Below are 23,411 nucleotides of genomic sequence, written 5' to 3'. Positions count from 1 at the left end.
AACATTACGGTAAAATTATGTACAAAAATTGTATCTTACATCACTGAGATTTCACACAGAAACATTGTTTGTACAATATCTGTTTATAAATACAAACTGTTACCAGTTTGATACTAATAGTAACGTTTGCTGAACATTTCATTCAACAAGTAGTATCAATGTTGAAAGTCATTATTTAATATGCTGCACACACCTACATACAAGTATGTGCACTCCATAAAGTGACTAATAGCACAAAAGATTTTAATAATAAAAAACAAAAAAAAACTCTTTACACAAATATTGTGTTTTCTTGTATAACATGGAACATTAAATAGATTTACAGAGCAAAGACTCTTTGGGGCAGACCCTGCCATAACATGGACACAACCCAATCCCAGAACCCACCAAATTTAACAAAAAATTCCTCATCTGTGTACTCCCATCTAATCACCAACTCAAATCTCACACACACACACACATCACATTAAGACTACACAAGACAATGAATGGGGGGATTTCAGCACACTGTTAATAAGGAATCGTATGATCATAACGAACTACTACCTCTTTTATTTTACCATGTGCATGTACCAAATCTATTCACTGTTTAGTAACCAAAAAAAATCCATGCTAAAAAATATTAAACTATTACAATAATGGTTCCAGATAATCTTGTAAACCTCAAGATTATTCAGGATATTTTCATTTACACAAAAACTTCAAATATGCTTCTGCAACAACACATTTCTCAAATGACATTTGCTGTTGTGATATTTACGCTCACAGTATACTGAGGAAAGATTCACTTAATAACAATACTTACTGAAACAATATTTAATGGACAAGTCCAATTTATTCACATATCACAAACTCCTGATGCTTTACTGTTCTATACCTCCCACTTATTTTTTCACCTCAATTTGTTCCTCTTTTGTGGCTACTTCTAAGAAATCATACTTCGGAATGGAAAATTAATCCATTATTTTAGAGGTCCTGTAAAACATTATTTGTTGTATTGCTTACAAGGTACTGCACATAACTGATAAGGCTTTAATACTGCTTAGCCTGTGTGCTAAACCAGAATTAACCACTGATTAAGCACTGATCATTCCTCCACGAAATAATCCTAACTGGAGACATTGTCTCATTCTCTCCCACACTAACTAGATACTTTAGTCACCTTTTAGTTGTTAGTAATACTAACATACATAACTTAGGCTTCAATAACAAACGATACAAAATTAGTGCTTACCAAATGAGCATGCTGCTTTAACAGTCCAGTTAAATACATGTCTCAGCAATTACACACTTCCATTAATGCATTTGTGATTGAATTATTATAGTGTTGAGCCTCATGATTAAAAGCATTAAGTGATGAACTACATGAATATCTGGCCAATGTAGATGTTCTGACTCACAAAGTAAATTTTATTTTGGAACAAACATATCAAGCAGCTCATTTTCTCACTATTGTAGAATAATCACAAGTACAGACAAGCCAGTTTGAAAATGGATACATATTTGAAAGGACAAGATCAGCCATGTCCATTATACATTCAGATTAATACAAAGCCTCCATTCTTTTATTGGAGGTACGTATGATGCTACTGCACTAAATGGCAACTGATTTTGCTACAATTTCTAACTCACTCAATCAGATTTGCAACAGAACTTAAAGTGATTGATTGCTCACAAACTCATTTCATCGCCCACTCAAATACAGATGTGATCCATGCAATCCTGCACCAAAATTCAAGTGCTGCAGAATCAAGACGGCAAACCTTAAAGAATTAAGTTCACATGTATATCTTGGGTCATGCTAACCCAAATTGACCATCTGCTCATCTTAAAATCATTGCGCATGCCTGATTTAATAGATGTCAGACATTTACAGATTTTACAGAACTTTAATATAACTTAAAAAAAGTATTAAAAATAGATGACTTGGGACCACTGAACAATTGCAGGCAGACTTTGGACCACTAAGTAGTGATTTCAGTTGTATGAACTTTTATTACCAAATTCAGGATGGCATGAATGAAAAATAAATACCACATCTATCCAACATTAAGAACACACTGACTCCATGTTTGTTGACTTTGATGGCATTTATACAGACTGGACAGGCAGCTTGGAGTATATATACACACACACACGCACACACACACATATACATATACAGTGGGGAAATTAAGTTGTTTGATCCCCTGCTGAATTTATAAGTTTGCTCACTTAGAAAGAAATGAACAGTCTCTAATGTTTATTGTAGTTTCATTTTAATGGAGAGACACAGAATGTCAAGCAAAAATCCAGAAAAAAACATATATTACACAAAAGTTATAAATTGATTTGCATATCATCGAGAGAAATAGGTATTTGAATCCCTACAACCCAGCCAAAATTCTGGCCCCCACAGATTGGCTTAAGTTACCGTCTTAAGTTTGCCAGTGAACATCCGGGATCATACATGCACCTTCTTGAGCAGGGGGACCTTGCAGGCGCAGCAAGATTTCAATCAATTACAGCGTAGTGTGTTACCAACGGTGTTCTTGGTGACTGTTGGTCCAAACTGCCTTCAGATCATTAACAAAGCTCTTCCCATGTAGTTTTGGGCTGATCCCTCACCTTTCTCATGATCATCCTTACCCCATGAGGCAAGATCTTGCATGGAGTTCCAGGCCGCAGGGAGATTGATGGTCATTTTTTATTTCTTCCATTTTCAAATAATCTCACTAACAGTTGTCACCTTCTCACTAAGCTTCCTGCTGATGGTCTTGTAGCCCATTCCAGCCTTGTGCAGGTCTACAATCTTGTCCCTGATGTCCTTTGACAGCTCTTTGGTCCATGGTGGTGGAGAGGTTGGAATGGAAGAAATTGATTCTGGACAGGTATGCTTTATACACATAATGAGTTGAGATCAGGAGTATCTGTGATTGACTGACTAATTGGTTGATTGTAATTTGTGTGCCACATGGGCAGACAGCCAATCTGTGGGAGCCAGAAGACTAGCTGGGTTGTAGGGGATCTAATACCTATATCTCTTAATGACATTCAAATCAATTTATAACTTTTATGTAATTTGTTCTTTTTCAGGATATTTGGTTGATGTTCTGTCTCTCTCCATTACAATGAAACTACCATAAAAATTTAGAGACTGTCCATTTCTTTGTAAGTGAGCAAACTTACAAATTCAGCAGGGGATCAAATACTTATTTCCTCCACACACAGCATATACATGTGTTCAAAAGAAGGTTAAATACACAATGTTAGGGCTCTATATAAGCCTTCATCAGATATACAGATACCTAAGTCTCTAAACTTTGGAAAAGGGGGAAAAAACAGTGCGGGAATAATGTGGAAAGGCATTTTTCCTTTTGCAGAATCAAGTTTGGGGGGTTTGGTGTCGGTCAATGGAGCTTACTGCTGGAAATAACATTTTGCGTACTAAACCCAATTTGTTACCGTCCTTATTGGAATTTTAGGCATGTTACTAAGAAAAAGTTATAGAAATCCTTAGTACACAGTTCAACACATAAAAAAACCCCACACAGCACGATTGAGGGGGCTAATGATTTTCTGAGTAGTATATATCTGTAAAATGACTTTTATCATGGAAAAAGTTACACTTGGCAATGAATGTTAAACATTTAGTGTAGAAATAGCAAACTCAGTGGGAAAGTATAATGCTAAAATAAAATACACAAAATGAGAAAAAAGTATTGTTTGAGTGATTAATGAAGGAAAATGAACAGGAAAATGTTCTTTAGGCCCACTTTTTTTCTAATTATGTTTATGTTTTCTTTTCAGTTGTTTTAAAACCTGCCACTGTGCATGCCACCATTTTCGTAAAAGACGATCAGAGGATTCTTTCTATAAAATGTAAATTCTCTGATTATTTAGCAGGAAACACTATATTGTATCTATATGCCTGTTTAACAGGCCAGTACATAGAGATTTACCGCAGGCTGCCCTCTTCTATCCCAAAATCCCAAATACCATTCCCTTCTTTTAAGGAACTTATTTTGTAGTATTAGTTTAACATTTTAAGGTCAGATTTCTAACTAGTAATTCTTTTAGTCTGATTTAATGACAAACAATAAAATAATAATCTATTTCTACCTACTGTCACTAGCATGGTATTCATACATATATTATAATTTTCAATGCTCAGAAAACCAAAACCATTCATTTTAATTTCTCCATCACCAAGTTAAATATTTTTGTTTTCTGAGCACAGCAAACCAGATGACACTTTTGTTGCTAAACAGACACACAATTTTACAGCAATGATTATGAAAAACATTCTATTTATAACTAGCAAGGACCACAATTCTCAAATCTTACAGGTTTATGAATTCAACGATAGCTTGCCTTTAATATATTTATAAATTAGTCTATTGCACACATTGATATAAATTTAACATAGTTTTTACTAAATAGAATAAATGAAATCAAATCAATCACATGAATTTTTTTCTTCCTTATTTGTGACTGGCTTTACTAAAAGTAACTGCTTCAGTGAAGAGTATGATATTCAAATAATAAAAATGAACTGCATTGGTCCACTAAAGGGTGAATTTAAAAAATTAATCTTTAAATATTTTATCTTGAGGGGTACCTCTAACTGTACATTTTCCATTTTCACAGAAAGATACATATTTTTGCATGAAGTTACCGCGGAGAGTGTGTGATGTTTTGTAATAAATAAAACACAAAATACAATGTGAACACGACAAAGTATTGCCGCGCAACTAGACTCAATATACATTTACCTCAAACTGTAAAGGGGTGTTGCATCGGCTAGTGGTAAGTGAATTGAGGGGAGAATATATGAGGTTATATCCATTACGTTTCTCCTCCTCTCCTAGAACGAGGGTACATGAAGCTGCCAACAGAGGGCTTACAGTATCAGTAGAGATGGGTGGTGGGGTGATAGGAGAAAGTGGCCGTAACAACTCTGAAGTGCTCTGTTCTGAAAATACTTAAATTTTCTTTTCTTCAATGGTGCCCGATGACTCTGAAAAAGACAAAAGCAGCTCAGATGAATAAAAATGGCATAGGATTCAGTTGAAGGTTGCACTCAGCTGAAGGCTGCTGGAAGCTGACTAGCAACACAGGTCGCATGGCTGGAACTAAACCTAAAGGGGCCCCTATTAATCAAAGGGCATACTAACAGATACACCCACATTCATTTTAAATGAAGAAACTTATATTCATCATTTACCTTATCTGCGCAAATAGTAAAGTATGAATTCACAAAGTCTACAAAAATAAAATATTTTTGTTTATATTCTTTTCAACTTACTATCTAGCAGCAAATTATCTAACCTAAATGCTCAGAGTTAGTCTTCAACTGGAGCAAGGTTAAATGAAAAACATAGCTCACCACTGTTACAAGGGCTGGGATTTGAAGTGTTGCCTCCACTGCTGCTTTGGTGCTGAGATTCAAGCAGTGCTCTTTTTTCTCCTTTAACTGCAAGAATATCTTCCTCCATTGCTTGTTTAATCCAGCGCTTTGAAACAAAAGGACAAATTCACAAAATAAATGTTTTCTACCCTGTGTACTATGTATTTGGAAATTAATGAAACCCAGCTACCAAAACATACATTAACAAGTTCAGAACTTACATGCATTATACATTACAGTAAATCAATGCAATAATACAAAAGCAACAGAGGAATACATTTTCAAATTCAAATACAAATAGTCTTTTCTCTTATGGCTGTAATTCAATAAAATTTATGCCTTGCTTCTAAAACTACAACATTCCAATGAGATGTCACATGTCCATAAACAAAATGCACATCTGCCAATCTAAATGACAAGGTGACATTTTTAGCACAATGTTTTAACTTCTATTAAAAGAGAGTAAAGGCAAGCTATTCCTTATCCAATTACAGTTTCTTCCTAGTAGTTACAAAATTGACTCTTTAGGTGTTAACTGATTGAAATTACACCACCAGAGCATATAATTTGGTATCATCTCAAGATATACTTATGCAGAGATGAAAACATGATCACCATACAAATAAATATCTACACAGTTCAGATATCATTTACACAGTTGTCTCACCTTTTTAAATGAGCCATAGGAGCCATCAAAACTGACAATGCGCCTGCGCCTTTCAGGAGTAAAAGGAGATCCAAAGCGAATGTAGTGTTTTGGAGTGGTGCAGATAAGTGGAGAATGGCTGAGACCAGGCAGCATGTTCAAGGTAGTGGCCAGCACTGTTGGGTCTGTGGTGATTCTAAGTGGTCGATCAATAGGGCATTCTGGTTTATCAACTATTTTATCATTTAACCACTCTGTAACAAGATACTGAACATGGACAGAAAGGCAAATCATATAATTAATGACCATTTTAAACATTAAAAAAAAAAAAAAAAAAATCAACTTTTGCATAACATACCTTTTTAGTCTTGGGGTATTTGAGATTAACTCGATTGGCTAAGGTTTCCATGGGCTGGTCCAGCAGCTCCTTCTGCATCAGCTGGCTGTCCAATGGATAATCCCACCTCAGTATTGCCAGACTCTAATCCACATGGCCCTTGGGTCCCTTCTTCTGTCATACCCTGGGCATAATCAGCTGCTTGCTGAGCAAAGGCTTGTTTCTGCCGCCGAGCTCTTTGAGAGCAACTGGATCGATGCCGAGATATTCGGCTCTTTGGCCGTGGCTTGGATGATTTTGATGCAGTGGGCTTTGCAGGGGTCTTTTCAACAATGGGCAGTTCCTAATATAGAAAATACAAATATATAAAAACTCTGTAATGCCAAGCATTGTGTGTAATGAAGAGGGAAAAAAAACAAACAAACAAAATGACCTTATGACTCTTACTAACCATGCTCTGCGTGGAACGGCGAGTGCTTACACCAGACCCTGTGCTCTGAGTAGCTTGCTCACTTCCTATTAAATGGTTAGGATCCTCACTCTCTAGGTTTTCCAATTTAGGATCCTCTGCAAACTGTGTAGCTGGACTAGTTGCTGTTCCTGATGTACTGTAGCTCTTGTCCTGGCTCTGAAAATTTCTCCTCTTCCTTTTTGCCAGATTCTCAAACATATGCATAATGGCTTCAGCCTTTCGATCTTCTCGTGACTATACAATGAAAACAAGTTGTTTACGTTGTTTGACTTTCATTCTAGAAATCAAATGCTAAACATACTAATTTATTAAAGTGTTTTGCACATACTTAGAAGCCTACAGGGTTTGTACAGCTGAGGCAATGCTGAAAAAACAGGATATTTTGTCACTGATTTAAAAATGTATATCAGCAAGTTAAATAATCTAAACTAATTATTTTTTATACATCATTAAATAAGTGAAGTTTGGCTATTTTAAAAACAATCTAACCTATACTGCTACTCCTTCCTTACACTAAAAATAAGCTTCAATTAATTTTCTGAAAATACATAGTAAAAGATATCTGATGATGATTTCAGGGAAAAAGGCTGTCAGTCACCAGTTTAATATCAAATCTCTAATATAAAATATATATATATATTATAGTATATATATAATATATATAATATATATATATATATATATATATTCCCAATGCATTTAGGAATTTACAATAATATTATTATGATAATATTGATAATATGTACCCATGTAGGGAAAGTCTGAAATTTACATATTAGGTAGCAGTTATACTATTGAAACAATTTCACAGATATTTAAGAAAAAGATTTTTGGTATGACCCATGTTTTAAGTATTGACAAATTCTATCTTTGTCAAGTAAAACATATTTTAGTTTGGAATTCATACTTTCAAAGGGTATTTTTAATAATTAAATATATATTTACAATTATCTTCAATTGTACAGTTTAATAGTTTAATAATTTGTACAAGAATAATAATATTGAACATGCTACAAACCAGTGACACAGATGCTGGCAATGCCCTACCTAGATCAAATTAGCCTTCCCCCTGACAGTGGTATCCATGTTTGACCTTGACAGATAACATACATGTAATTTCAAAGGTTTAGAAGGAATTCTTTTCACATGATGTGCAATACTAAGCCTTCCACGTCTGTGATAATAATAGCCAATGTGTCCCAAATGAATATACCCATAATGCCAAGAACCTTATTTTGCATAATGGAACTCTAAGAAGTTTGCTATAATATATTTATTGCCATAACAACATCAGTTGTTTGATATAGCACTTTATTAAAAATAAAAAAATTACATGCTTATGTTGTTTCACCCATGTAATTTGCATTGGTTGTGAGAAAAAATTTTAATCTCATGTTGTCAAGGAGAAAAGACAAAGTGAGGATTCAGCTTGAATGGCACCAAATGGTGACCAACTTTTCTCAATGGCAAATGATGTGAAAAATGTCCATGGGGGAAAAAAAAAAAAAACTGAACATTGGATTTCTTAACCAATGAATGAGGAGGCGAGGTGGATATTCAATTCAAAAGCACAGCATTGTAAGAATGTACCTTTCTTTTTATACGGCGAAAAAAATGTAATGTATTTTGCAAGTTATAAGAACAAGAACGGAAGAATAACTGACATGGGGGATTTTGTGACACGAGTTACCCAAGAATGATTTTGCTTTTTCCTTGGATGTTTTTCCATGAAATTGAAATACCATAATACTTTTTTACTCAGCCAACACTATAAACTACACTTGGTAAATAACAGATAAAAACTATCATTTTTGGGTAGAAATTTCCTTTAAGGATGGATGGCACTGTGGTGCAGAAGTTGCTTCACTTATCCTGCATCCTGGTCTCATATATCCATTTAGATGCACTTCTGTAAACTGTTGTTCTTATATGAACATTAAGTTTTACATCTAACACACTGTAAGTGAATATGTATATGATTACATCATGAAATTACATACATCTTTAACCAAAGACACAGTGCAAGATGGTCGAAGATTTACATTTTTCTTGTCTATATGTTGTGGCAAACTATAAGATTTGTTAGGCCAGATGATATTTTTCCAATTTCCAGTCATACACCTTTGGTAATCATGTGCACTATGTGGCCTTTATATTCTTGTACCTAGTTGACAGAAATGAAAACCTATGTGGGTCTTGTGCCACTGCTGATGCCCTTATTCTTCAAAGTTAGGAATGCAGGGTGTTCAGAGATGCCCTCTTGCACACCACTTTTATAATAAGCTACTTCTTGAATATCGACGACCTTCTGATGGTCTGAACAAGTCTGGCCATTTTCCTGTGACATCTCATTATCAAGGTCCTTTCACTCAGAAAATTTCCGCTGACTGGGTGATTTGTTTTGGGTATCACTCTATAAATTGCAGGGGTCTCTAACTCCAGTCCTGGAGGGCTACTGTGGCTGCAGGTTTTCATTCTAACTCTTTTTTTGATTAGTGACCAGTTTGACCTGCAAATTAACTTCTTTTGCCTTAAATTTTTAATTGGCATACTATTTAACACTCAGACCCCTTAGTTATTTTTTTTCTTAATTAGTAGACAAACAGTAATGAGATACAAAATTAGCCAACACATGACAAGCTAACCTATGTCCATCACACAATAGCTGAAAATGAAGAAAGATGAAGGTCTTTGTAATGTTGATCTGCTGAGGTCTGCAAAACATTTGATGACGCTTTTAGAAAAAAATAATATTTAATAACCGGTTTAATTAACAAGAATTGGATTCTTATTAAGAAACTGGTTGGAGTTTGAGTTCCCGACTTAGTTGGTCATCTGTTGGCTTACTTCACATCTCATCTTGTTTAAGTGCCATTTCTCTCTATTATAAAAAAAAATCCTGCAGAGAAATAGTAGGGCGTCGAGACGTGATCTTCATGTTAAGATCACGGAAGACACTTAAAAGACCCGCGAGACTCAAGAGATTAAGGTCCCTGCGAGACACTCCATGGCCAACATGAGACTTTGTGCCAAGAGATTGACCCAGGACCGTCTCGCGATGACGTAGAACATGAGATTCTTGCAAGACACGCCCTACTTACAACCAAATAAGACCACGGTCATCAAAACCGTGTTTTGGCTTTGAGCACACACACATCCAGGGCTCTGAGCGCATATAAAGCGTATAAGGACAATGCGTTATAGATGAAACGTAGACAACTAAGCGAAGAAAGCAGCGCGGAGAAAAGAGACTCAAAAGCGTTGGAGAGACAAAAAAGAAAAAGCATAATCTAGGTGCAAATTCAGAAAATAAGGAAAGTAATTATCATCCCGGAACAAGTGGAATTGAAAAAAAAGCATGTCCAATCCAGATGTTGGTGCTATAGACATGCAGAGCAGGTTAGAGATTATGAAAGAAATGGAATTTGAAAGGCTCAAAAAAAAAAAAAAACATGTTGGCATGGTACACATGGAGAAAGTTAAAGAATATGAAAGTAGGAAAATTAGAAGGTATAAAAAAAAAAAGAAAGTAAAGATTGCAGTAGCGCAAACAAACGGAAATTGTTACTCGAAAAAGGGAAAATAATCACCACGGACCAGGTGTTATTGAAACAAAAGCAGGATAAAGCGAGGTCAGAAATAAAAGACAGTAGAAAACAAAGTAAAACGTCATAAAGAGGTTAAAAAAAGGGGGCCAAACACATGCAGAGCAGGTTAGAGATAATGAAAACTGGAATTCAAAAGCCTCAAAAAAAAACGTAGGCACGAAACACATGCAGAGCAAGATACAGAATATGAAAGCAGAAAAAAACGACAATATCAAAAAAAGAAAGTAAACATTGCATTAGCGCAAAGAAAGAGAAATTATTACTCGGAGAAATAACGAAAAGGCAAATAGAGATTGAATATATGGACATAGGTGATATGTCAGAAGTATGTAAAAATTGTAAGTCTTTGAAGTTTAAGTCAGAGAATTTCAAAAACGGAGTTTACCTCGCATGCATTTATTGGTTACTTTGCAAAAAAAATTATTAACTGCTGATGGTGTGGATCATTTGTGCTGAAATTCCAAACAGAGAAACCTATCCTGAATTATGGTACAAAGTCATTAAACACATCTCATGGACCTCATTAAATAGATTCAGCACATTGGGACTCGAAAGATTACAAATATTGTTTTTACAGAAGTTCAGAAAAAAAAGTGAAACTAATTAAATAGCAACAATTCAAAGAAAAAAAAAATCTTAAAAGTATGTATCCGGAAAAACAAAAACGGGGGTTGGCGAGCGAAGCCCCCAGGTATGGGAAAAAAAAAAAAAAAGAAGCAATTTGGAGGATTGAAACCTAAAAAAAAGTCAATTAAAACAAAGGGAAAAGAAGTTAATTAACAGCAAAAACTGGTCACTAATAAGGAAGAGGGTGAGAATGAAAATCTGCAGCCACAGTAGCCCTCCAGGACTGGAGTTGGTGATCCTTGGACTACACCATGTGAAAAATCCAGAAGGGTAGCAGTTTCACATGCTGGAATTGGTACTTGTTTCAGTAACAATCATACCACATTTAGTTACTTAGATCATGAGTTTTGTACAATGTTTAAATACAGCTGTATTTATCAATAGCTCCTGATGACCCCGATTCCCTTGATTCACTAACACAATGTCTAACTTGTATCTGGATGAATAGTAACTTTCTCAAGTTAAACAAAGAGAATACTGAAATCTTAGTGATTGGCAATAATGGATACAATGAGGCTATTAGAAATAAACTGGATACATTAGGATTAAAAGTCAAGACGGAGGTAAAAAGCTTAGGGGTAACCGTTGATTGTAATCTAAATTTTAAATCGCATATTACTCAGACCACTAGGACAGCATTTTTTCACTTAAGAAACATAGCAAAAGTTAGACCTCTTATATCACTGAAAGATGCTGAGAAATTAGTTCACGCTTTTGTTTTCAGTCAACTAGATTACTGTAACGCACTCCTCTCAGGACTACCCAAAAAAGACATGAATCGTTTGCAACTAGTGCAGAATGCAGCTGCTAGAATCCTAACCAGGAAAAGAAAATCTGAGCACACTTCTCCAGTTTTGATGTCACTACACTGGTTACCTGTGTCATTCAGGATTGACTTTAAAATTCTGCTTATGGTTTATAAAGCCTTAAATAATCTTGCCCCATCTTATATATCGGAATGTCTGACACCTTATATTCCAAATCGTAACCTCAGATCCTCAAATGAGTGTCTCCATAGAATTCCAAGAGTAAAACTTAAAAGAAGTGGTGAGGCGGCCTTCTGCCGTTATGCACCTAAAATCTGGAATAGCCTGCCGATAGGAATTCGCCAGGCTAATACAGTGGAGCACTTTAAAAAAACTGCTGAAAACACATTATTTTAACTTGGCCTTCTTATAACTTCACTGTAATTTAAATCCTGATACTCTGTATATCCAATTCATTATAATAACTATTCATGGTGGCTCTAAAATCTGTACTAACCCCTACTCTCTCTTCTGTTTCCTTTTCCGGTGTAATTTTGGTGGTGGCATCTACTCAAAGCACCGTGATGTTCCAACAATGATGGACGGATTAAAAGCCAGAAGTCTGTATGACCATCAGCATCAAGTGACTCCGTGAGAACCCTAACTACAAAGAGGACTATTTCATTTATGTTAGGTAGAATGCCCAGAGGGCACTGGGCGGTCTCGTGGCCTGGAACCCCTGCAGATTTTACTTTTTTCTCCAGCCGTCTGGTATTTTTTATTTGTTTTTTCTGTCCACCCTGGCCATCGAACCTTACTCCTTTTCTATGTTAACTAATGTTGTCTTATTTTACTTTCTTATTTTGTCTTTTATTTTTATTTTCTTCATTATGCAAAGTACTTTGAGCTACATTTTGTATGAAAATGTGCTATATAAATAAATGTTGTTGTCCAATCTAAATTTAGTCAATAAACTATCAACCTGATTAGATAGATAGATAGATAGATAGATAGATAGATAGATAGATAGATAGATAGATAGATAGATAGATAGATAATGTATGCAAGTTGGAATTTGAACTGAAAATGTTAATGGAAAAATTGGCTAAATGGTACATTTGCACAGTGGACTACAGTATTCCATGATCATTAACCAACTTAAAAGTTACATTATTATATTTTGTTTACCTCCAAAGAAAACGCAATTAACATCACTAAAACAGTCAAGTTTTTCATATTTTTGTCTTTGTTCTAAGGCTTGTCATTTACATACTATGAATTTAACTAAGCTTTGTTGTGCTGACTAAAACATTCATTACAATTATATAAACAGCACAATTAGTAAAAAAATTTGCACTTTTTCCTTTATCCATTCTATAATTTAAGTAATTAAAGACAATATTGCAAAAAAAGCACCTGTTTATTCTGTGCCAGGGATCCAGGGTCATTCATTTCAGCACCTTCATTTCCTTCAAGCTTTAATTCATAATTTGAAACCTCCTGGGGGGGTGGGTAAAAAAAAAAAAAAGTCAATCAAGTCAAACAAGTGTGAACAAATAATGAATATTTCAAATACAAAATCAATGAGTATATCAATAAATAGTACTTATATACATATAAATATACACACACACACTTATGTATACACACATATACTATGGCATATACTGTATATGTGTAATATCACCACTCATTTGATAAGTTGCCACCTGTTTAGCCATTATTCTTCCATTAGAGTGGATTATAATTCACAGCAACAAATGTTTACCTACATTTAATAATGAACAGGAAAAAACATAAGGCAAAGTAAAACCAACTACAGATTATACCTCAGAATCGCTGATTGCAGATCCCTGGAAATCCTTAGAATCATTCAGCCTTTCTGCCTGCAGGTTAGGATTTTCATCTGATATGTTGCCCTGGTTCACCAACTCTTGTTCCTTCCGCTTGGCTTTTCGACGCCTAGTCTCTGCCCCAATTTGAGGAGGAGCAGAAGGGGGTGGCAACAAGTCAAAGGGACTCTGGTTATGCTTCTGCACTGGACAGTTCTGGTTCCCTTTATGGCAGGCACAATCAACTTTGTAATTGCTTAAATAAAAAGATAGATAGATAAATAAATACCAAACATGACAAATCTTCTGACTGTATACCTACCTGATGCATTAAGCACACAAATTAAAGTTACTTTAAAAATTACTGAAGTTTCACAACTTAATCCCATCAAAGGAGAATACTACAGTCAAATTTCTAGAACTGTGCACCATAATGTTACCATAAATTAAAAGAATTACCATAAATGATTTTTAAAATCTGTACTTTATTTTACATTTGGAATGACTTACCAATTGCTATATTCATAATCAAAACCAATGGTCACTTCAGAATCCTTAGTAATGTGAGCTATGGCATAGATACACAAATGGATCATTCCATCTGCAATCATGTGCCGAACCTAAAAATATAAAAAGCAAAATTTTTACAGGACAATGTTTAAAAATAATAAAAATAATATATAGCTATGAGTAAAACAATAATAAGCAAGCTGAAATTTGTAGTATGGGTAGATGTTTTCATGCTAAAAAGAAGCACAATTTACCTGTTCTCAAAATGCATTTACTTCTATGTGGCAGACATTTCTTTATAATGAGAACATCCAATACCATGTATACAGAAAAAAGTGACTGAAATGTTCAGTTTCTAAAGCATTGAAAAGCCTCATCACCATTATGCTAGAGTATACTAGATTGTACTAATGCAATTTCTTAGGAGGCTAAAAAGCCTCATCACCATTATGCTAGAGTATACTAGATTGTACTAAAACAATTTCTTAGGAGGCTATCTTATACTGGGAAATATGCCTGACACCACTTTGTCACTTTGACAACTGTCTATGATAAGGAAGTAAATAATGATAAGTGTCTAAAATGATGGAATGAACCATCACCAGCAATACCTGAAACAACAAATACCTGTCATCTTTTTTTTTTTTTTTTTGAGGGTGGAGGATGGGGAGGTAGAGGGCCAACTGTAAAACTGTCTAAAGCAAGAAAGTTACTGAATACACTCTGAATAGTAGATTATTAATTGGAAACAAATCTTAGGATATGGGAGAAGTGCAATATTGGCATAAGAGACATATTTGTGGAAGTGTAGCCCATGAATAAATGTGGACTTTAAAGTGCAATGAAAATAAAATGTTACTTAGGAACCAACCTCTGCGTTTGGTGTACAGGACCGCCTGATGAATCTAGCATCATTTCCAAATGTTCTTGCATCCACACACATATCCACTTCATTGAATTTTGAATAAAACAACACAAATGGGTAGGGTCTGTCAAACAATCAAATACAACATCACTAACACAGAATAAAAATACTTATACCTTTTGTTACCCAAGAAACCATGGTTACTATATAAGTAGCTCAATATTTTAATGTGCATCTTCTTCAAGCTAAGAAAACAGTTACTTTACAATTAACTATTTTAGAATAGTGATCTCCAAGTTCAATTCTGGGGGACCCTTGTAACTATAGGTTTCAGGGTCGCCTAGGTATGCATTTACCTGCATCAACTAAAATAGAAAAACAGAATCAAAGCAATATATTCCTAGAAAAACCCATAACGATACAATCACATTTTAACTGCTTCTATCAGTACAAACTTGGGATAATCCAGATCTGAAGGGCAACACATTGTACATATCTATGGATTATGAAAGTAAACACATTTTATACAGACAAATGTACAATTGCTTACATGTAGATTTTGAAACAGTTGGAGCACTGGTTATCAAGGATCAATGAAAGTAATTGAACCAGTGATCCAACTGTTTATATTTTAATGCCTTAGCCACTAGGCCAAATTTTCTGCTGACAAGAAGCTAAGCCCATCAATGAACCAATACAATTTATCAATGAGTACACCAACAGTTTAAAGTAGGGGATATTTTTAATTAACTCTAATTCTTTATGTTACTAGGCACTGCTTTGTGAAATATTAATATCTTACTTTTTAAAAAAGTGCCCATTGACTTCAAACTGCTGCCTCAACATCACCTTTCCTCTATACTCAATAATCAGGGTGTCAACTATCAAATCCCTTGCTGCTCTGAGAATTTTCCTGTGTTTCTGCACCCTTGTCACCCTTCCAAGTTGGAGCTGCAAAGTAAAAAGCAAACAGAATTTTAATATAAATCAAGTTTCTATATTATTTCTTCAAATACCCTATTAATCATCAAAAATTCATTCTTCTAACCTGCATCTGTGAGCCAATGACAGTGTTGTTACAAGCAAGCTCAGTTTTATTGATGGTATCCATAAATGCTGCCTTTCCCACAGAATCTTTGTTGGCAATACGATGCAGCTGTAGCAAATTCTGGATATCAGCACTATACTGGTTAGAAAAAGCTTCTTCATACTGATCTGTCCAGAATCGTATTCGGTTTTCCCAGCCTTCTTCTGTATTCTCATCCAAAGTACTTGCCTCAGTTGTTGAATTCTAAGAGATTAAATTTTGATATTTTAAATAGAGAGCTAATATTTTAAAAGCAAAATCACTTACACTAACTCTCAACACCAAAACACTAAGAACTGATATTTTAGATACTATATGAAATTTAGGAATCTACCAACATGTTAACATTTAAAGGTTGTACCTATAATGGGAAAGCACTAACAATGTCTAACATTAATAAGAAAAAGAGTTAAAAGTTATAAGCAATACAATACTGGGATAAATATTGGTAAAAGTTTTTCTTACTCCTTTTTCTTATCGGTTGTTGATTTTATTATTGTAAAGCGCTTTCGTCAACCTTTAGATGTTTACAAAAGTGCAACACAAATTAATTTGTCTTAACTAAAAGTAGAAAGTATACATTCTTAAGGTAGCTGCTAACATATGGTGAAATATACAAATAAGACTTTTTTATCTCACTCTCATAAGACCTTTAAATATAAATGAATTGAGATGATGAAATCAAATAATATGTACATTTAAAATCAAGAATTAACTTCAAAGTGCAGCTCAGTAGGTATAATGATTACTGTTGCTGAATATTGGATTCTGGCTTCGGGGTTTGGATCCTGGAGTATGCCTGTTGGGCATTTTTACTGATTTTAACATTTTTCTCTAGGTAAACCAGTTAATTTCACATCCCATATCTTTGCATGTTAGGTTACTGTGCATTTGATGTGTGCAAGTATGCCCACATTCCACAGGGAAGACCCCTGGTTCTTAGTAACCTTATAATGAAGTAAGCAGGTTGAGAAGAAATAAGGAAGGATGGGATATGCTTTTTCTTACTCTATACTGTTTTAAATTATACAACTATTTTCTTACTATAAACAAACATCCAATACATAACAGTACAACACAAAAATGCTGTATGCCAAAATCATGGTCCTCAAACATTATACTCTACACTGTAGAACTTATTTTCTACCTTTTATCCTACAATAGCATACAAACTTATGCTAAGTAAGTTCCAAAATTATTAAATGAAATCGTTTGACCTACCTTCATTCTCAAAGACTTCCTAGAACCTTCACGGAACGCCTGTAAAGAGAAGAAAGGTTATTTCACTGAAATGCTTCTATATAATTATCCTTCTTTCCACTGATTTGTGATGCAAAAATTCATTTCTGTAGTAGAAAGCTCCAAATTAATTACTTCATAGACTGCACCAAATTATACGGTTAACAGGTCTTTTAAGCATTAGGAATAGCTTAACATATATTGTTAAAGCTTAAGTACATGTTCAGGTTAACAAGTATAACTAACTCTTTTAAACCTGATACATCATCCACTAACCATGACTAAGATAAGATATCATAACAATAATACTCCCTTAAGGACAAGTATATTTAAAGATTGGGAGTACAACAAATACTGTAACTAATACAATTGTGCAGAAATCACCTTGATTTTTTTGGTCTTAGGGGCACCTCTGGCTTTTTCCGTGCTCTTTTTTCTTTTTTTGGGCTTGTTTCTTTTGATGCGATTAACAGTGAGGGTAATGCTGGTTGGAGTATGCTGAGTGGCTGTATAGGACACTGTTGCTGGAGAGACTTCTTCATCTCCACTTTCTGTTGCACTGCTCTCTCCCCCTACAACAGACAAATAATTTTTAAATTATCTAATGAAATATACTTTATATGTAGCTCACTCCCTTAACTGATAATTAAAGTGTATTGCTCAACAGTTTATGTCAACAACCCAAAGAAAAATAAAGTTTACCAAATTAATTTCACATCGTAAACATTCTGTAAAAACAAGTTCTCAATCAAACACATTTAAGAATGTAGCTGGGTTGCCAACACACAGTCATCATTTTGAGAGTAACAGGCAAAAAAATAAAATTATGATATAACAGCTTATTATTCTTTAATTAATTTCTCAAAAAGCAAAATAAATAAATAAATAAAACATTCAAGAGGACTAATTGATCAAAAACATTTAAAACTAATTAAAAAATATAAAAGTTCAGACATCAGTAAAATAAAGTGCATTTCCAGTAGGTGGTGCAGTTGCTACACCAATAATGCCTAAAAAGACAATCCCTAAACCTAAAAATTTAAATTCTTGGTTCTTTTTACCTGACACATTTTCCTGTTTTCTACATTGGACTGAAACACCTTTCCGTCTATCCAGGCCTCTGGGAGAGTGAAAAATACAAAGCATTAAGCCTTGACTTCAGTTGCATGTTTATGTATATAACTGAACATGTGTAACCAAATAAAAACAAATAAGCATAACACAGCATACTAAGCATGCTTTCTTCAAGAATGGTTGTTTTCATCTAAATTGTGTAAAAGAAGCCCAAGTAACATTTTTAAGTCCTTAAAATGTTATATTTATTTAAAATGAAAAGGAAGGTTTATATGAATTTAGTGTCATGAAGAAAAGCATGATCTCAAAGCTAGAATAGTTTAACACAAAAAATGTAAGTAACTCGTACCGACAGTTTTCACATTTAATGACAAAGCCATCCTGCGTCAGGCTGCAGTGACACCAACTAGAGGCATTCTCTTCTGAGGAGCTTTCACTATCTGCAGAGTTGTCCTTGTAGCGGGAGCGCAATCCATTCAGTTCAACCCTTGGGATAATGGTCTGTGTGGGAGGGGATGCAGGTGGTGTGGGAGGCGGGGGAGCACCATAATTGTGATCCTTAAAACAGAGAAATAATAATTACAAGGCTACAATGAGCTTTTTATTACTTTTTAATTTAACTCATAAGGAATAATTCTGCTTACATTTGTCCCTATTCTTTGCTGTTCTTCAAATAGAATTTAGTGCATTAAAATAAAAAAAAACATTTTCCTCCTTGTTTTAATGTTACTGCTTTTAAAAATCCTATTCTATACAATTAAATGCTTAATGAATGATATCATTAAAGATTATTATTGCAGGAAGATCTGTTATACCTTTTTAAATTAAAGTAATCTAAGGATGAATTTAAAAATACATATATTTACTTACTGCATAAGGGAGTCCTCGATAACCATGATTCTGAGCATTTCCACAATTGTGACTGGAATAGTTATTCTTCTCATTGACAGCAGGGCTTGCTTCTACTGACTCCGGGCTGCAAATAAAACCATGAATCTAATCATAAATTAGTGTCCTAAAAGCTTTAAGGCTGAATATTACAGGAAATTAAAAACGATGCAAATGCCACTCATTTTTATTTGAGGCTGTTTGCAATCCTGATGCATTAGTTCAAACTACTGTATTGCATAACATGTAGCACTAAAATATTCCACTAGATGGCAAAAATGGTCAATCTGAAAAGTTGATCAGTAATATATCTTTGAACCCTCCAATTTGTAGCATAAGAAGACCATTAAAAAATGAGTTGCAATTAATTACTTTAATGTTAAATTTGATGAGGTCTGTAGACAACCTAATTAAATGCTATAAGCTGCCAAGTATATGTACAATCCTAAGACAATTAAAATTTATTGAAATCAGTACCATTACATTTTCAAAATAAAAATATTTGATTTTTAAGAAACACACATTAAGAGTAAAAAACAAACTTTTTAAAAACTTGCAATGAGTACATTAAATATGACTAAAGTATACAACACTAAATTTTATTTAGAAACAAGTCACATTCCCCACCTCCAGGCGATCTTATCCACCCAGAAAGCAAATAGCAGACTTAATTTGAATCACTGGAGTGAGAGAGGGAAAAAAAACAGGTGTCCAAAAGGGATGAAAAGGTTCAACACTGAAAGTTATTGAGGACAACACTAGTAAATACTGCTCAGATTCTAATGAAAGTTTGTACTATTGTGCAAAGTGAATTCAATTTTTTCTAATTTAAAATAAAATGTCCTTTCCCACATTGTGCAACAACAAGTGAGTCAGGATACTCCCAAACGAGTAAGGTAAAAAAACAGCAAAGTAAATTATCGCAGTAAACTGTTCATTAAGTAATAATGTCCCATTTGGTAATTCCCAAACTGTGCTATAAAAAGCAGGAATTATTCTATCACGGACATCATCTCATAAATAAGGAAAGATTTTATTTTAATAAGGCCTCAGCAGGACACATTCCCAAAGCTTGACTAAGTAATGGCTTTTTTTTTTTTTTTAGCAATGAGATCTGGACCTAGGTACAGTTAAGTCTATAAGTATTTGGATATTGATGCAATTTTTGTAATTTTCTTTCTTTATACCACTAAAATGGATTTGAAATTAAGCAATCAAGGTGTAATGTAAGCACAGACCTTCAGCTTTACTTTATGGTGTTTAACAAAGTATTGTATCAAGCTTTCAGAAATTATAGCAATTTTTCACAGAGTCCCTCCATTTTCAGATGCTCAAAAGTAATTGGCCATATGACTGAAAAACATTTTCATGGCCAGGTGTAGCCTGTTGCCCTTGTTATTCCATGACAAATTGAGTGCATAAAAGGTCTGGAGTTGATTCAAAGCACTGAATTTCTATTTGGTAGTTTTTCACTGGAACTCAATATGAGCTCCAAAGAGGTGTTGATGCAAGTGAGGCCATCATTATGCTAACAAAAACAAAATAAATCGGAGAGACAGCTAAAACTTTAGGAGTGCCCAAGTCAACAATTTGGTACATTCTTAAAAAGAGCACTGTTAAGCTCAGCAACCAACTAAAGTGGATGTTCTCAGAATTCTTTCTATGGTGAAGAAAACCCCCTTCACAGCATCTAGCCAGTTCAGGAGCACTCTTGAGGAGGTATGCATAGCACGGTCTAGGTCTACAATCAAGAAATACCTTCTTGAATCTAAATACAAAGGGTTTACTTCTATATGCAAACCACTGGTAACACTGAAGAACAGGAAGGCCAGATTAGACTTGGCCAGAAAACATTAAAAGCCTGCATAGTTCTGGAATAAGGTTTTCTGGACAGATGAAACCAAGATCTCCTTCTACCAGAATGATGTAAAGAGAAAAGTATGGAGAAAGAAAGGGACAGCTCATGATCCAAAGCAAAAATGCTGGAAGCAGTGTTATGGCATAGGCATCTGGCTGCCAATGAAACTAAAGTCACTGGTGTTTATCGATAATGTGACTACTGACAGAAGTAGCAGGATGAATAATGAAGTGTACACGGTCTGCTCAGATTCAGCCAAATGCTGCAAAACTGATTGGAAGGTGCTTTATATTGCAAATGGATAATGACCCAAAACATAGTGTTAAAGCAACCAAAGACTTTCTCAAGGTAAATAAATAATGGCCAAGTCAGTTACCTGATCTCAACCCAACAGAACATGCTTTTCAATTACTGAAGACAAAACTGAAGGCAGAAAGACCAACAAACAAGCAACAAATAAAGGCGGCGGCAGCAAAGACCTGGCAAAGCATCTCAAGGAAGTAAACTCGGCATAAGGTGATGTCCATGGTTTCCAGACTTCAGGCAGTTATTGACTGCAAAGGATTTTCATACAAATATTAGAACAATACATACTGATTTCCTTACCAGATCAGTGGAAACCTGGCCTATCAATGGCCACCACCTGTACTGTTAGCCAACAGGGTGCTGGAGGAAATTGGGCTACTGTTGGCTGAAGCAAAAGAAGAGGGAGATGAGGAAGGTTAGGGGAGTGGAAGTGAGGGTAGGAACTTTGAATGTTGGCAGTATGACTGGTAAAGGGACAGAGTTAGTTGATATGATGGAGTACAAGATGATGCGTGTACAACAGACCACATGGAAGTGGAGTAAGGCCAGGTGTATTGGAGGCGGGTTCAAATTGTTCTACCATGGTGTGGATAAGAGGAGAAATGGGGCAGGGGTTATCCTAAAACAACAGTATGTAAAGATTGATTTGGAGGTGAAAAGAGGGTCAGACAGAGTATTGATTATGAAGCTGGAAATTGAAAATATGATGATGCATGTTATTAGTGCATATGCCCCGCAAGCTGGGTGTGCGAATGATGAGAATTAATATTTCTGAATTGAATTGGATGAAGTGGTGGAGAGTGTACCCAAGAGAGAAAGAGTGGTGATTGGAATGGATTTCAATGGACATGTTGAGGAAGGGAACAGAGGAGATGAGGAGGTGATGGGTAGATATGGTGTCAAGGAGAGAAATGCAGAAGGTCAGATAGTCGTGGATTTTGCAAAAAAAGATGGACATGGCTGTGGTGAATACATATTTTAAGAAGAGGGAGGAACACAGGGTGGCATACAAGAGTGGAGAAAGATGTACATAGGCGGATTATATCCTATGCAGGAGGGTTAGTCTGAAGGAGATTGGAAACTGCAAAATGGTGGCAGAGGAAAGTGTAGTTAGGCAGCATAGGATGGTGGTCTGTAGGATGACACTGGAGACCAAGAAGAGGAGAAGAGTGAGGGCAAAACAAAGGATCAAATGGTGGAAGTTGAAAAAGAAGACTGTAAGGTGGAGAACAGAGAGGAGGTAAGACAGGCACTATGTGGCAATGAAGAGTTAAGTTACCAGATTGCTGGGCAACTACAGCAGAAGTGGTAAGAAAGACAGCCAAAAGGGTGCTTGGTGGGACATCTGGACAGAGGAAGGAGGATAAATTAACCAGGTGGATTGGGGAAGTACAGGAAAATATACATATAAAGTTGGCAAAGAAGAAGTGGGATAGTCAGAAAGATGAAGAAAGCAGACAGGAATACAAAGATCAGGCATAAGGTGAAGAGAGATGTGGCAAAGGCTAAAGATAAGGTGTATGATGAGTTGTATGAGAGGCTGGACACTAAGGAGAGAGAAAAGGACCTGTATCAATTGGCTAGATAGAGGGACCGAGCTGGGAAAGATGGGCAGCAGGCTTGGGTGATAAAGAATAATAATGGAAACATACTCAGAAGTGAGGAGAGCGTGTTGAACAGATGGAAAGAGTACTTTGAACAGATGGAAAGAGTACTTTGATAGGCTGATCAATGAAGAGAGAGAGAGAGAGAGAGAGAAAAGACTGGATGATGTGGCGATAGTGGACCAGGAAGTGCAACGGATTAGCAAAGAGGAAGTAAGAATAGCTATGAAGAGGATATAGAATGAGAAGGCTGTTGGTCCAGATGACACAGATGTGGAAGCATGGAGGTGTTTAGGAGAGATGGCAGCAGAGTTTTTAACAAG

At 35.2% G+C, this 23,411-nt stretch overlaps 1 protein-coding gene across 1 annotated transcript in view; it reads right to left on the bottom strand.

Annotated features, from left to right (window-relative positions):
- setd5 (SET domain containing 5) overlaps positions 1-23,411 on the bottom strand; it is a 95,581-nt gene that overhangs the window by 4,359 nt on the left and 67,811 nt on the right. The window contains 17 exon segments of the mRNA XM_051921432.1: positions 4,755-4,999; positions 5,369-5,495; positions 6,057-6,302; positions 6,394-6,447; positions 6,449-6,715; positions 6,824-7,078; positions 13,242-13,325; positions 13,655-13,913; positions 14,168-14,277; positions 15,039-15,156; positions 15,835-15,983; positions 16,081-16,323; positions 17,341-17,379; positions 17,743-17,930; positions 18,420-18,478; positions 18,782-18,990; positions 19,303-19,408. Coding sequence (XP_051777392.1) covers positions 4,965-4,999; positions 5,369-5,495; positions 6,057-6,302; positions 6,394-6,447; positions 6,449-6,715; positions 6,824-7,078; positions 13,242-13,325; positions 13,655-13,913; positions 14,168-14,277; positions 15,039-15,156; positions 15,835-15,983; positions 16,081-16,323; positions 17,341-17,379; positions 17,743-17,930; positions 18,420-18,478; positions 18,782-18,990; positions 19,303-19,408 — 2,548 coding nt within the window. The 3' untranslated portion in view covers positions 4,755-4,964.

This window comes from Erpetoichthys calabaricus, chromosome 18 (genome assembly GCF_900747795.2).
Source record: "Erpetoichthys calabaricus chromosome 18, fErpCal1.3, whole genome shotgun sequence".
NCBI lineage: Eukaryota > Metazoa > Chordata > Cladistia > Polypteriformes > Polypteridae > Erpetoichthys > Erpetoichthys calabaricus.
Note: the sequence above shows the minus strand (reverse complement) of the source record. Positions and strands in the feature narration are given on the sequence as shown.